The sequence below is a fragment of the Hyperoodon ampullatus genome, assembly GCF_949752795.1.
Source record: "Hyperoodon ampullatus genome assembly, chromosome: 6".
NCBI lineage: Eukaryota > Metazoa > Chordata > Mammalia > Artiodactyla > Ziphiidae > Hyperoodon > Hyperoodon ampullatus.
In genome coordinates, this window is record NC_136919.1 from 36,626,156 (window position 1) to 36,640,100 (window position 13,945).

Below are 13,945 nucleotides of genomic sequence, written 5' to 3' on the forward strand. Positions count from 1 at the left end.
GCTAATAGGTACAGAATTTCTTTTGTGTTGATGAAAATGCTCTAAAATTGATTGTAGTGATGGTTGTACAACCCTGTGAATATAATAAAAACTGTTGAGCTGGACACTTTATTTTTTAAATTAAAAAAAAATTTTTTAAAGATTTTTTGATGTGGACCATTTTTTAAGTCTTTATTGAATTTATTACAATATTGCTTCTCTTTTATGTTTTGTTTTTTTGGCTGCAAGGCATGTGGGATCTTAGCTGCCCAACCAGGGATCGAACCTGCACCCCCTGCATTGGAGGGCAAAGTCTTAACCACTGGACCACTAGGGAAGTCCCAGAGTTGGACATTTTAAATGGGAGTTATATGGATATGAATTATCTCAATAAAGATGTTATATAAACCAAACCAGAGTATAGGGTGTGAAGTCATACAGACTAGGGTTTGAGGGTTTGAATCCTCACTCCAACTATTGACTAGCTACATGTCTGTGGGCAATTGACTTAATCTGAGTCTTAGTTTCTTACATGTAATGTTGGGATTGTAATACCCATCTCACATAGTTATTATGAGGTGTACATGAACTAAATATATGTGCAATGTCCTGTATTCAACTGCATTCATCTGAATGCAGCAAGCCACAGAGGAATAGAGAATGTTGTTATATGTTCTTCCTCCTGCTCTAGTTGGCCATGAGCTCTGTCCTGGAAGCTAGGAAGCTTACTGCATGGTTCTCCATGATCTTTTTGCATTTTGCCCTTGTTTCCATAATTCAGTAGCCTCAACTCCTCCTTTAGCCTGTCCATTAAGATATCTTCATTTTTTTCAAATTTCTATATTTACCCTAATATGTATTTATTTGTTAGGAATTTAGCATGTCTTTTCAAGTATGCTGGTGGTCTTTTTTAAAAACAAATTAGAATAGTTATTATTTTTATTAGTGCTCTATTGCAAGTTGCATAGCTGTGACTACAGAAGCTAATTTTCCTGTATGCCCTGTTATTTTTAGTTTTGAAGAACATAAGGTTTTTCAGGACACGTGGCAGAAAATGCCTATATATGTTAAAACAGTATACCAGCAAATTAATAAAAGTAAAAAAACTGAGGTCTTAGAATCAATATTAAGTAACAAAACAGGAAGAAGAAACAGAGGTGAGAAAGAGAGGAAAAGCAAGGTTTAGGAAATCTACGTAGTGCTAATGATCAGAATGTTTATTCTTAATTTCCATTAGGTAACAAAGCTCCCGAATTTAAAATTAAATTTTGATGTGGGAAATCTCTAAACCTTCTGCTCAATTTTGCTGTGAACCAAAAACTGATCTAAAAAGTAAAGGCTATTAAAAATTAAATTTCACTTCATGAGACAAACTTGAAATTAATGATGGCTAAAACACAAACAAAAAGTCTCGAGGCTAGGTCATGGCTAGTGAGACAGTTTCACAATTCATCAGGGACTGAGGCTTCTTTTGTTCCACTCTGCCATTGGTAGATTTAGTTCTTATCCTGTATACTACAAGGTGGTTGCTGGAACCAATTGTTACATCTGTATTCTATCAATAACATCAGGAAGGAGAAAAGTGAGGAGAAAGACACACCACTCCTTTTTAAGGACATTCCTCAGAAATTGCATAAGCGTCTTTTGATTATATGCTTTGGGAAGAGCTCAGTCACGTGGCTACAGGGAGGCAGAGAAACATAAATTTTATTCTAGGTGGTGCCACAGATTCCACCTTCTTTGCCATGAACATGATCTTGGTACTGCAAAATGGAGGGTCAGATATGATGGGGTGCCCATTCCTTCAGGGCCTCGCATTTCACTCATACAGGAATCTTTTGTTTGAGCCTGATCATTGCCTTTGTTGAGTAATTATTGCACATTTTTGCCTCTATTCAGACGGGCTGTTTCCTTTGCCTGAAATGCTTTCTCTCAAGTTAGTTTCTCCTTTGTCCAGCTCAAGCTCAGTTCCTACTTCTTTGTGAAGCTGATCTCTTCTGCTTATAAAGGCACAGCTCTACCAATCTAACTCTTAGGGTGAAAAGAAATTTTAGAGAGCATCTTGTATCTTGTAACTCAAAGTAGGCTCCTGGACCAGCAGCTTCAGCACACTTCAGAGCATATTAGAAGTGCAGAATCTCAGGTCCCAACACAGACTGACTGAATCAGAATCTCCATTTTTAATAAGATCCTCAGTGATTCATATGTACATTAAAGTTTGAGAAACACTGACTCATCATCATTATACTGATACAGAAAGTGAGGATCAGAGAGAGAAAATGAGTTGTTGAGGAGTCAGTACTTGACTTTTCAAATCAAGTCCACATCTTTTATTTCATAGTGCAGAGCTCTTTTACTACACTTTTCTGCTTCCTCCCTGCTCTAGAGTTTAGTCATGTGATAGATACTTTGCATTGACCTTATACCTTGTGATAGACCTTTTGATGGTCATTTTATATTATCATTTAATTCTTAACATTGTTAATTTTTTCTGCTCATATATTATCTTCCTAACCTGATTTTTAAATTCCTAGATGACAGAAATAGTAAATTGGGCTTCTCTGTATTTAGAGGCTGGACACATTTAAGTTGGTTATTTGTTTCTTTCAAGAGTAACTAAGGAAAACTTAAATTACTAAAACTGGAAATCTGAACAATAACTAAATCCTTCCTGGGTCTGATCAGTACTCTTTGCATGAAGTGAAGCAGCAGAGTAAATTATTTACATTTGCTCTAAAACCTCTACTTTATGTCTACCTGAACATCATAGAATGGGTTAGATGTTCTTCCTCATATTATGCTCTGTGTTCCTATCTCTGGCATTGTACTTCCCACATTCTATTGTAATTATTTATTTATAAACCTCTATTCCCTATTTTCTTGTGTTCTTTGAGAGTAGAGACTGTATTCATTTTTTATCCTGTATCCAGCATACAGAATGGTATCCAATAAATATCTGATGAATGACTGAACTAATAATAAATAACGTTTTGACAAAGTATGTTAGAAAATAGCCTTAATTTGCATTTCTACTACAGGGATAAAAAGACTGATTTTAATATAAAGGATTTTTTACAGACACTTTCCACCAAAAGTTTACTTATTGTTAAAAGCATAATAGCGTCTTGGCTTTATTTCTGTCTTTTGCAATACAAATGCATAAAAAACTGTTAATATGTGATAAATGAGGGAAAGATAAAAAAGAGGCTGTAAATCATTTCGATTAACCCCTCCTTTGTGGTTCAGACTAGGGCTTGTTTTTTGGATAAAAGAAGAAAACCTGTGAGAATATAAAGGAAAGGATCTTCTCTCTTAGGTGTCTGGAGAATTTACTATTCATCTTCTAGATGTAAAGGGGAAATTTGGGATTAAGGATACATACTTCTCAGGGAACTCCTCCACAAAGAGACTTGATTTCCAATGATCCAAGACTGAGATTTCTGTCATTTCCCTAACTGAAACAGCTGAAACTAGAAAGGAGAATGGTAAATGTTAGCTTCTGGAATTTTCTTTTAAACTTAATACAAGGAAGCCAAACATTCACCTTTTACATTATGGTGTTATCTTTATTTGTTCACAAATGTAATTTTTTCAAGTTATACCAGATTCCAAATACTTAAATAATCATTCTCATTATTACAACCCCCACTTAAAAAAAAAAACAAAACTCTTTCTACCACAGTCAGAACAATATCACCTGAACAGAGCATCCTCATTTTTACAGCCTCTCTTTTGCTTATACAGCACTACCATCCCAGATAATCCTGTTCAACAGCTCATGTAACTTCTCATAAAGCCTTTATTTACCATTCCAGCTCACTCTGATACATTCCCCTTGAAGGGCCATAATATTGTCAGTGGCACTCACTTCAGTACTTAATCATATACAGTCATAGTTTAAAATTTTATGTGTATCTATAGCTTGTCTCCCAAATTAGACCCTCCGTTCCTTAAGGAGAGGGACCACGTCATATGCTAGTGTCAGAAGCAGCTACTGAGTGAAGAGGCAAAGGACCTGTATTCTACCTAAGTGTTAGCTCTTACTATTCTTGTTACCTTGAACAAGTAACTGAACATCTGGGTCCGTGCCTCACTGAAAATATAAAAGTTTAGTGGTTAAGAGTACAGGTTCTGGGGCTTCACTGGTGGCGCAGTGGTTGAGAGTCCGCCTGCCGATGCAGGGGACACGGGTTCATGCCCCGGTCCGGGAAGATCCCACATGCCGCGGAGCGGCTGGGCCCGTGAGCCATGGCCACTGAGCCTGTGCGTCCGGAGCCTGTGCTCCACAACGGGAGAGGCCACAGCAGTGAGAGGCCCGCATACCGCAAAAAAAAAAAAAAAAAAAAGAATACAGGTTCTGGAATCACCCTGCCTAGATACTTATACTGCTACTTATTAACTGTATGATCTTGGGTAAATCTCTTAACCTCTTTCTACCTCAGTTTCCTTATCTACAAATTAGGAACAATAATGGCCTTTTCATAGTGTTGTAAAGATTAAATGTGATAAGACATGTAAATTGCTTAGAATGGTGCCTGACATGGTGTAAATGCCTAATAAATTTTGGTGTTATTGTTATTATTATTTTTAAAAAGAAGAAAAGGAAAAGAAATAGGATAACTCATTTTTTTCCTTCTATAGTTTTAGAGAAGCATTTGATGAAAGCTACTCTTTACCTTATTTCTATAACCTGACTGAGACCTTCAATCCACTGACCCTTCCATTTTTTACAATATATTCATCCTCCCTCATGTCCTCACTTCCTTTCTCATACAGCTTAGGTTCCACGGCCAGTCTCATAATCACTTCCTTACAAAGACTCTTAATTCCCTTGCCTCTCTTTCCCTTATACCAACTTAGGAAACCCCCTACTCTTCACTTTGTATATGTACACTAGAACAGCTGAAAATTATTTGGGGAAAAAAAAACCCCAGCCATTCTGAGTAAGTTCACTTGAGATTTTGACCATAACTTTTAAATGGGCATCCAACACTGACAGATGATAATGGTAATTCATCTTAATATCCTTCTTAATAAAATTGACTTTCTCATTCTTCAGGAAAACTATTTGACACTACCCCCCCCCTCAAATTTTTGATACTCATCCCCCTACCCACTCTCTATGTCCTTGCCTCCACACAAAAAATTAGTATAAATAGAAAAGAACAACCTCATCTTCTACCACCAATTCTAACATCTCACTACCATAAATACCTACAAACCCTGCCTTCCTACCCTATCATAGTGGAAGAACCATCCTGGCTTCTAATACCAACTCCTCCCATTGTGCTCTTGATACTATCCTCTTTTACTAAGTTATCCTTTTTATTTCCTGCATCATCATTTTCTTTCTTTTTACCAAGATTATTTCCATTGGCAGACAAACATTTTACAGTCTCTTTCCTTATCACACATATATTTTTTTAATTCGCACATCTAAAAAAATAAAAGCTTTACCCCATTTCTCCCTTCAGCTAACGCACCTCTATTTTTCTATTTACCGTCATAGCAAAATTCTTCAAAAGAGTTGTTTACAACTACCATCTCACATCCCACTTCACATTCTCTTGTCAACATACTCTGATCAGGCTTTCATACACAATATTCCAGTGGAACCGCTCTTACCAAGGTCATCAATGATCTACATTTAGTTAAGCTAATGGTCAACACACTATTCTCATCTTACTTGACACTTTAACAGGGACCAATGCTTTTGACCACTTCTTACTTCTTGAAACACTTTCTTCATTAGACTTCTACAACACCACACTCTTCTGGTTTTTCTACCTCACTTGTCCTCTTAGCTGGTTTCACCTTCTATATCAGCCTTTTAATGGTTGGGGTGTTTTACCGCTTTGTCCTAGGTTCTCTGCTCTATCTATACTCATGCCCTCAGTGACTTCATACAATTCTACAAATTAATGTGCAGTCTACATATCAATGACCCCAATTTGAAACTCCAGCTGTGCTCAAGATTAATACAACCAATTGCCTCTTGATGTCTCCACTTAGATGCCTAATAGGCATTTTAACCTGGCCAAAGCAGAGCTATTGACTCCAGCCATGAATTGGCTTCCCCACAAGCCTTTCCCCATCTTAGGAAATAGCACTGCCATCCACCCAGTTGCTCAGGTCAAAAACCTAGAAGAAACTCTTTCTTCTTCTATTTTTTTTTTAACCCTCTCACTGTTGGCTGGACCTCTAAAATAATCCCAATCTCAACCACTTCTCACATCTTTATTACTATAAGCCTAGTCTAAGGTACCATCTTTTATGTAAAGTATAGATTCACCTAGTAGTCTAGATTCTGAACCATACAGTAGCTTCCTGATTGATTTTCTCGCCTCTACACTTGCCTCCCAATCCTTACCCCTTCCAACCTCCAAACAACCAGAATGGTTTTTCTAATGCAAAAATCAGGTTATGCCACATTTTCTTAAAACTGTCCAATGACTTACCATATCAGCCATAATATAAACAAACAAACAAACAAACTCCATCTTACGGCCTTCAAAGCCTCATATCTTTCAGAACCTGCCTACTTGTCAGATCTCCCCTTTTTCATTAAGTAGTCACGATGTCCTAATTTTCTGGTCCTTACATACATCAAGTTTATTCCTGAGTCAGGAATTTTGCATTTGCTTGAAAGGCTTCTCCCCTATATCTTTTTATGGCTGCTGCCGTCTTATTACTCACATCTCAACTCAAATGTCCACCTCTTCATTGTAGTCCTACCCTAACCATCTTAGGAAATAGCATTCCCTACTCCTGAAATTTCATATAACATTACAGTATGTATCTTCTCTATACATTTATCAATACCAAATATTAGTTTACATATTTAATGGTTTTATTGTTGCATCCTCCTTACCTGTCTGAAAACCCACTGAAGGCAGGGACTATTTCTATGTCTTATTAGTAACTGTGTTCTTAGCACCTGTAATGGTGCCTATACAGAATACAGAGTAAATAAACGTTGTTAACTGACTTGTATCCTCCAGGGAGGCTAGTCTTTCTTAAGTCTATGACATGATAAAAGCAAAAGATGGTATTTGTACATATACATTTAAAAATAGTTTTATATTCAGTGTATTATTACAACTTAAAGTAGCCTTCCTACAGTTGAACAATATCCTATTATAGTACAACAAACGTTACAATGTTAGAATATTTTAAAACTTCATCACCTACATATCTTTTATTTGTTCTATTCATATCTAGTATAAGCTTTCCAATTCCTTACTTTGTCACCTAAATTCTGTCATAAAAATATTAATTTGTAAACTTCTTGGAATTGTGATATGAATACACTTTTATATAATGAGAAAATCACTGCATTTTCTTAATAATATATTATGCTAAACTCTGAAATACTTTTAAAAATAGATTTTTAAAAAATAAAATTAAAACATACCTCTTGTCCATGGCCTCCTATATTTATTATCAGTAACTCTTGCAGGATCATTTTCATCTTGATATAAACATGAAGGGATTCGAAGCAATAAAGCATCTCTGCAAAACTTCTTTCTAACTACATTCTATGTAAGAAAGTAAGATTATAAAATCTTTTAATATATAGTGGATTTAAAATACTTATCTGTCAATATTCAGAATATTAAAATTTTCTATTCTTTCAAATTTATATATATATATATATTTTTTCTTTTCGGTACACGGGCCTCTCACTGTTGTGGCCTCTCCCTCTGCGGAGCACAGGCTCCAGACGCGCAGGCTCAGCGGCCATGGCTCACGGGCCCAGCCGCTCCGCGGCATGTGGGATCTTCCCGGACCGGGACATGAACCCGTATCCCCTGCATCGTCAGGCGGACCCTCAACCACTGCGTCACCAGGGAAGCCCTATATTATTTTTATTTAAAGGTAATACATGCTTACTATAAAATATCTAACACAGAACCACATAACTGAGAAAGTCAAGGTTCCTAGTCATATCAGTAATAGTTTGGTGTATTTTCCTAGATACTTTCTTTTCTAGATTAGGCTAAAATGTGTGTGTGTGTGTATGTGCGTGTGACAAAAAAAAATGGGATCACATCATTTATATACCATTTAGCAATGTGCTGTTTTTCACTTAACAGTATAATATGGCTATCTTAACTTTTGTTTTCTACATCTTTGCACAGTTTCACTTGTGACATCCAGCAAATATGTTACTAATTTTTTAAAAAATCTAATAATTAAACCTTAAAAGGATGTTAAATCAGTTAAGTAAGCTTATAAATCAAAATTCTCTATACTTGGGTCTGCTTTTAGTTTCCTGCTTTATTTCCCATTACTCTTTAATACTAACTGTAGTCTTTAAATAGATCAATTACTACCCCGTTAACATTTAGTGGTCACTTCCTCATCAACACTGTGGTCTACACTGTGCCTCTGAAAAATGCCCTGATACTCTTCTCTAGCTATCAAAATTCTATTCATCTTTCAAGGCTCATCTTAAGCAATATTTCCTCTATGAAGCCATCCCTCAGTGACTCTCAACTTCCCACAGAATTCATTATTCTATGTATTTGGACAAATGATAGTTTCTTGCATTACTTCCCAAGATTTTTATGTTTGCTGAAGGTATAATAACATATTAAATAAGAGGTCTTCATTATCTAAGAATAAATGGTACAAAGAAAAGCTCAGTTAAAGTAATTTATATAAAATAAGGACCAAAGATTCATAGTAAAAAGGAAAGAAAAGCTTGATTAGAACTTTGTCTAAAAAATGAAATAAAGTTATAAAAATTAAAATTTATATTTAATGAAATTTTGTTCATAGTTAGCTTATATTTATAACTGATTTTTTGTCATTATTTCCCTCAAAACTGTATTATATGATGATATGCATGATACTAGTCATTACTTCACCTTTGATCATAAATATTTCTAGAAAATATTTGAGGATTTAATCAAATTTTCCCAAGGCATCTCTGACTCCTTTGATATTCAAACCATTCTCTTTCTCTTGTCTGTAATCTGGTCTAATTTTGTAAAATCTTCGTCTGATAATAGCTTTACCTGTTATTTGAGTGGTTCTTCAACACTGTTTTCATGAACTTTACAAAACCCAGTATCTTTTGCAAGATTTGCCATTGATTAGTATATTTGTATTGTATCACGGCAAGAAACTAAGATACCAGCAGTGAGGATTCAAATATCCTCAAAAGTTTGAGGATGTTTGAGTATAGACTAATTTTGCAAGTGGATAATACATTCATAAATATTTGTGTAACAATGACCTCTGATTCCCTATCATATATGTGTTATAATGATACATTTGCCTTCCTCGGTTATGAGGGAATAAGAAAACCTGAAGATACTTATATACCTTTTTTATTTCCTATAAAATATAACACAGTTTTAGTTATAGTGGAGCAATTTTTTTCCTGATAGATGGGGGTCAAGGTTATAAAGAAAACCAAAATTTAACTTGTTAATTAAGATCATAAGAACTATGAACTGTTGTGTGACAACTATTCTAATTAGTTTCTTTTTTCTTTCTTTCTTTTTTTTTTTTTTTTGCTGCACGACATGCGATATCTTAGTTCCCCCACCAGGATCGAACCCATGTCCCCTGTATTGGGAGCACAGAGTCTTAACCACTAGACTGCCAGGGAAGTCCTTAATTAGTTTCTTAACAATGTGCCTGGTTTGAATTTCAGCTATGTACAAGCTATTTAATTTCTCTAGACACCATTTTTCTAACCTGTAAAACTGTAAAACCTGATAAGATAATAGTATCTTCCTCATGGAGTAGTTATGATCATCAAAATGACATAATCCATCAAAAGAGCAAGTGATCAAATGATATAATCCATCAAAAGAGCGAAGTATCTGGCCCATAGTAAGTGGCCAATACATACTGTTATTGTCATTTTATCATAAAGATAACTGGGATTGCTTTTTCCCCACTCCTCTCAAGATCACTCAAGATCATTCATAAAAGCAGTCCAAACCTGTCAAGAGTTTCTATATTTTTTCCTGCTGACAGCTTCAAATTCACGTTAAATTGTCAATAATTTCCTTCCCAAAGTAGCATTTTTAAGGTATATTAAAAGTGGAAAGTAATTTTAAATGAATTTCAAAGTAATTAGACTAAGGATTACTCTAAGGACTACAGAAAAATAATCATAATCATATAGTGAATGTAGATAACACTTTTATATCATAATTTTTAGTAAACAGTTAGTGATCCAGTAACACTCTACCTCATATGAATAGTCTATGGCGCAATATTTGAATGCTGGAAACATGTCTTCTTTCTTTGGAAGCAGTACAAATTTCAACGTCTGGAAATATAAAAATTAAAAGTAAATGTTGGTAAAACAGCAAAGCCAGGAGCAGAAAACCATCCTTAATCACAAAACATTGGTTCATTCATTTTAAAAAAGACTCTGAATGATAAAAATTTAACTATGAAAATAACATTACTGTGATTTAAATCTAATATGAAAATAATATATATTGGTATAAAATTGTTCATATATTTTTCATACTATTTTATCCATACAACTCCTAGTTGGTGGATTGCAATATATTTAATGTGATCATTTTGTTGCAAAAGAGGCTGGGGTTCACAAGACTGATAGAGTGATTTTCTCAGGATAACTATTTCCTAAGTGGTCTCGAAATCGAATAACCAAGGGCAAAACTGTGCTGAAGCAGTGGAGTAGGATTTGGAAAATTCCACTCTCTTAGAAAATAAAAAGCCTGAGTTAGAATTCCCTACTAGCTCATTTGGAATAAAGCAACTATGGTATATTATTTTTAGGTCATTGGGTCATTATCAGTAAATCAACAAATTCACCTAACAAAGTAAATTTTTTTTTCTTTTCCATTATGGCTTATCATAGGATACTGAATATAGCTCCCTGTGCTATACAATAGGACCTTGGTGTTTATCCATCCTATATATAATAGTTTGCATCTGCTAGTCCCAGATTGTCTCAATAAATTTTGAATGCTGAATAAGTCCAAAATGGTTCTCATTTACGTGAGAATCAGAGGAATTACAGCTTAGAATATTTACTCTAGGACACAGTCCAGTTTATCAGAAAGTTCTTAGCATTTTGATCAATCATTTAAAATGTTTTTGGGAATTCAGATATAAACTAGAAGTTTTCATACAGTAGTAGTTTGTCAGTAAGCTTTCAGTGAATGAAATATACATTTTAATCCAAATGGTCTTGCCTTAGTTTCATTATCATTTAAAATCTGTTTGAGGTTTACCTATTTCCAAATAGTAAAATTGCTCTCCAGAAGAACTGAAGATCTCATTTACATTAATTGGCTATGAATCTATTCCTATTTTCAGTTATCATCAAGTGAACATTCTTAACTGCTCAATTACTGGGTTAAAAATCTAAGTGCAAACTTCTTAATATAGAGCACAATTATTTTATTTCACTAATGAATCAGAAGACATTTTGGATATTATAATAAGCATTCCAATGAAAACAAACCCAATGTTATATGAAAACTTTTTAATGCTGTTAGATTCTGTGATATCAACAAATGTGGGGAACACATAGTGTTGGTGCCCTCTTTCACTCTTACTTAATGCCAGCATAAGCATCTTCTAACTGGTGATTACTTCTCTGGAAATATTTCCAATCATTGTACTTCCATACCTTTTCCATACAGAGTATCACTGATCTTTGAAGCAAATATTGATTCTAGAATTTCTACTTCTTGATATTGCACTTTCAGGAAAAATTATCTGGATGTGCCAGATAGTAGAAAAAGTTAAAAATCAACCAACTCTACCTAGTATATCCATTCAGTTTATTGTCAGCGTTTATCTTAAATTTTCCTTTCTTGTGAAGCCTAATATTCTATCAGCTTTGGATTCATCACTCTCATCAACTACCTTAAACAATAGTTACTGTTGTATTGAAGTTAATCATTTAAATTCATGCTAAATGTATAGTACTTAAATAAGATACCGGACATCATATACATTCATAAAATTTCTTTCATCTGTCAACTGTATTTCATTGCATTACAGATATTTGAATCCATCTCATAGCGGTGGGTGGACAGGAAGAGAGAGAAACTGGCCTTACTTCTAAAATCCAAGACAAGGGGGAAAACAAGCAAAATCATGGTTAGAGAGAAGGTATCTTAAAATAATCAACTTCTGAATTGCAGCAATTCCTGAAATAGTTTTCCTTACATATTCCTAAAAATTTTATTGCTCCTGTGCTACCTCCTGACAGGACTCTGTTGGGTCAGAATAGAAATGCATACAAATCATTAGGTCAGGCTCTTATGCACAATGCTAGAGAAGTTAGGTTTCCCAAGATTTTTTCCACCCAGCTTTATTGAGGCAGAATAGATACAATAAAAATTGTATCTATTTACAGCATACAAATATAAAATGGAACATTATTCCCAAGGTTACTTAAGATCACACAGAGGTGAGTGTGGATTGCAGGCTTCCCATCTCCTTCCACCAGCCTCAGGCATCGGGAGATTTCTTCCCTTCCTCACTTCCTTTCACAAAAACCACACTTTCACCATTGTCAAATCGCAGAGGAGGTAAGGTTCACGGATATTCTCAGATTGTTTAATCTATGCAACCGAATTAGTGGCTAGAAATCCTATTGGCCTTTCTGTTCCCTTCACACCCTCTATTCTTGCCCAATTAGGTTAGGTGGGCTCTGGTTCTGGGGTCTTGTCCCCACAGAACCACATCAGCCGGGCCTCACTAATCTGTTTTCTAGAGATTTCGGAGCCGCCATACTCTAGCCCCAGCCCGACCTTTTCTTCCCCTCAGCTCAAGAACACCTTACCTCCCTCCTCTCTCCGGCCTCTCAGGGTTTTTACCAGAGGTGAAATCGCGTCCTCTCGCTCTTCCCAGGAGAAAATTCCCGCCCACTGGACACGTGACCTCTGACCTTGAGCTCAGTGCTTTCATTGGCCAGCCGGGCCAGGCGTCACCCCACCCCGCCCTCTTGCCCCGCCCCTCGGGATGAGGGCACTTCCGTCTGCGGTAGCCCACATCCTGGGACGCCCAGGCAGGAGACGGCCCGAGCACGTGATGTGGTCAGCGCCGAGGTTCTCACGGGTGAGCAAACCTTCGCGGCACAGGGTGGACGGTGACCGTGGGGATGGGGGCGGGAAGCTCGGAGGAGCTGGTGTGAAAAGTCGCGACGGCCACAGGAGTCTGAAATTCTTTGGTGTGGCTGCGCCGAACGCGGAGGGACCAGATGAGGACAAGGGCAGAGGCGTGCCAGAGGGCAGATGAGAGGATTTAGCAGCCAGATTCAGGGGCAAAGGAAAACAAAAGGGAGGAGGCAAACGTGACTCCAGACAGGTCTGGCTAGGTGATGGTCGTGCCTTGGCAGAAGAACCTTCGAGGAGGGGCAGGAAAAGGACGAGTTAGACTGGGGAAATGCAAATTGTATACCTTGATCACAGCCGCCCTTTCACCGACAGACTCATTTAGGAGTCCCTAGATCCACCCGAGAAGGAAGGAGACTTGTCCCTTTCTTTCCATTTCCTAACTCCTGCCTTCCTGACATAGCTTGGCCTTTGATTCCTTCCCAGAGGATTGCAAGAAGTAACCTAGACTTATTTATTTTACTAACACATGGGTTTCTTTCAAGTTAATTATTAACGAAATTCTAATTATGAAACTCAGTGGTTAAGCCACAGTAAGTTACCTACTTCATTCTACGTTGTAGAGGTTTGTGCAGTTTGCTACAGCGATAACGGATTTTATGTTTAGCAAGAATCAGTTGTAAAGGTGTTCATCTGGCATTGAGGTACATTAATTATTCTGTGTTCTTGGATGTATACCTTTTATTAAACCAATTTTAATTTAATTTTGCAAAAATTACAAAAGTAACACGAAGTAGTTATACTCATCCTAACCAGTAAAACCATCCCAAGATGGATACAGAAAAAGTAATCTCTGTTACCACCCCAACTCCCAGGTAGATGATGTTAACAATCTG

The 13,945-nt window shown here is 36.3% G+C and overlaps 1 protein-coding gene across 1 annotated transcript in view; it reads right to left on the reverse strand.

The window, feature by feature from the left end:
- SHOC1 (shortage in chiasmata 1) overlaps window positions 1–10,237 on the reverse strand; it is a gene marked incomplete at both ends in the record, with an annotated part of 81,328 nt that extends 71,091 nt beyond the window's left edge. The window contains 3 exons of the mRNA XM_079706620.1: window positions 3,362–3,449; window positions 7,394–7,517; window positions 10,193–10,237. Coding sequence (XP_079562746.1) covers window positions 3,362–3,449; window positions 7,394–7,517; window positions 10,193–10,237 — 257 coding nt within the window. The remainder of the gene's footprint in view (window positions 1–3,361; window positions 3,450–7,393; window positions 7,518–10,192) is intronic.
- Between the last annotated feature and the right edge of the window lie 3,708 nt (window positions 10,238–13,945).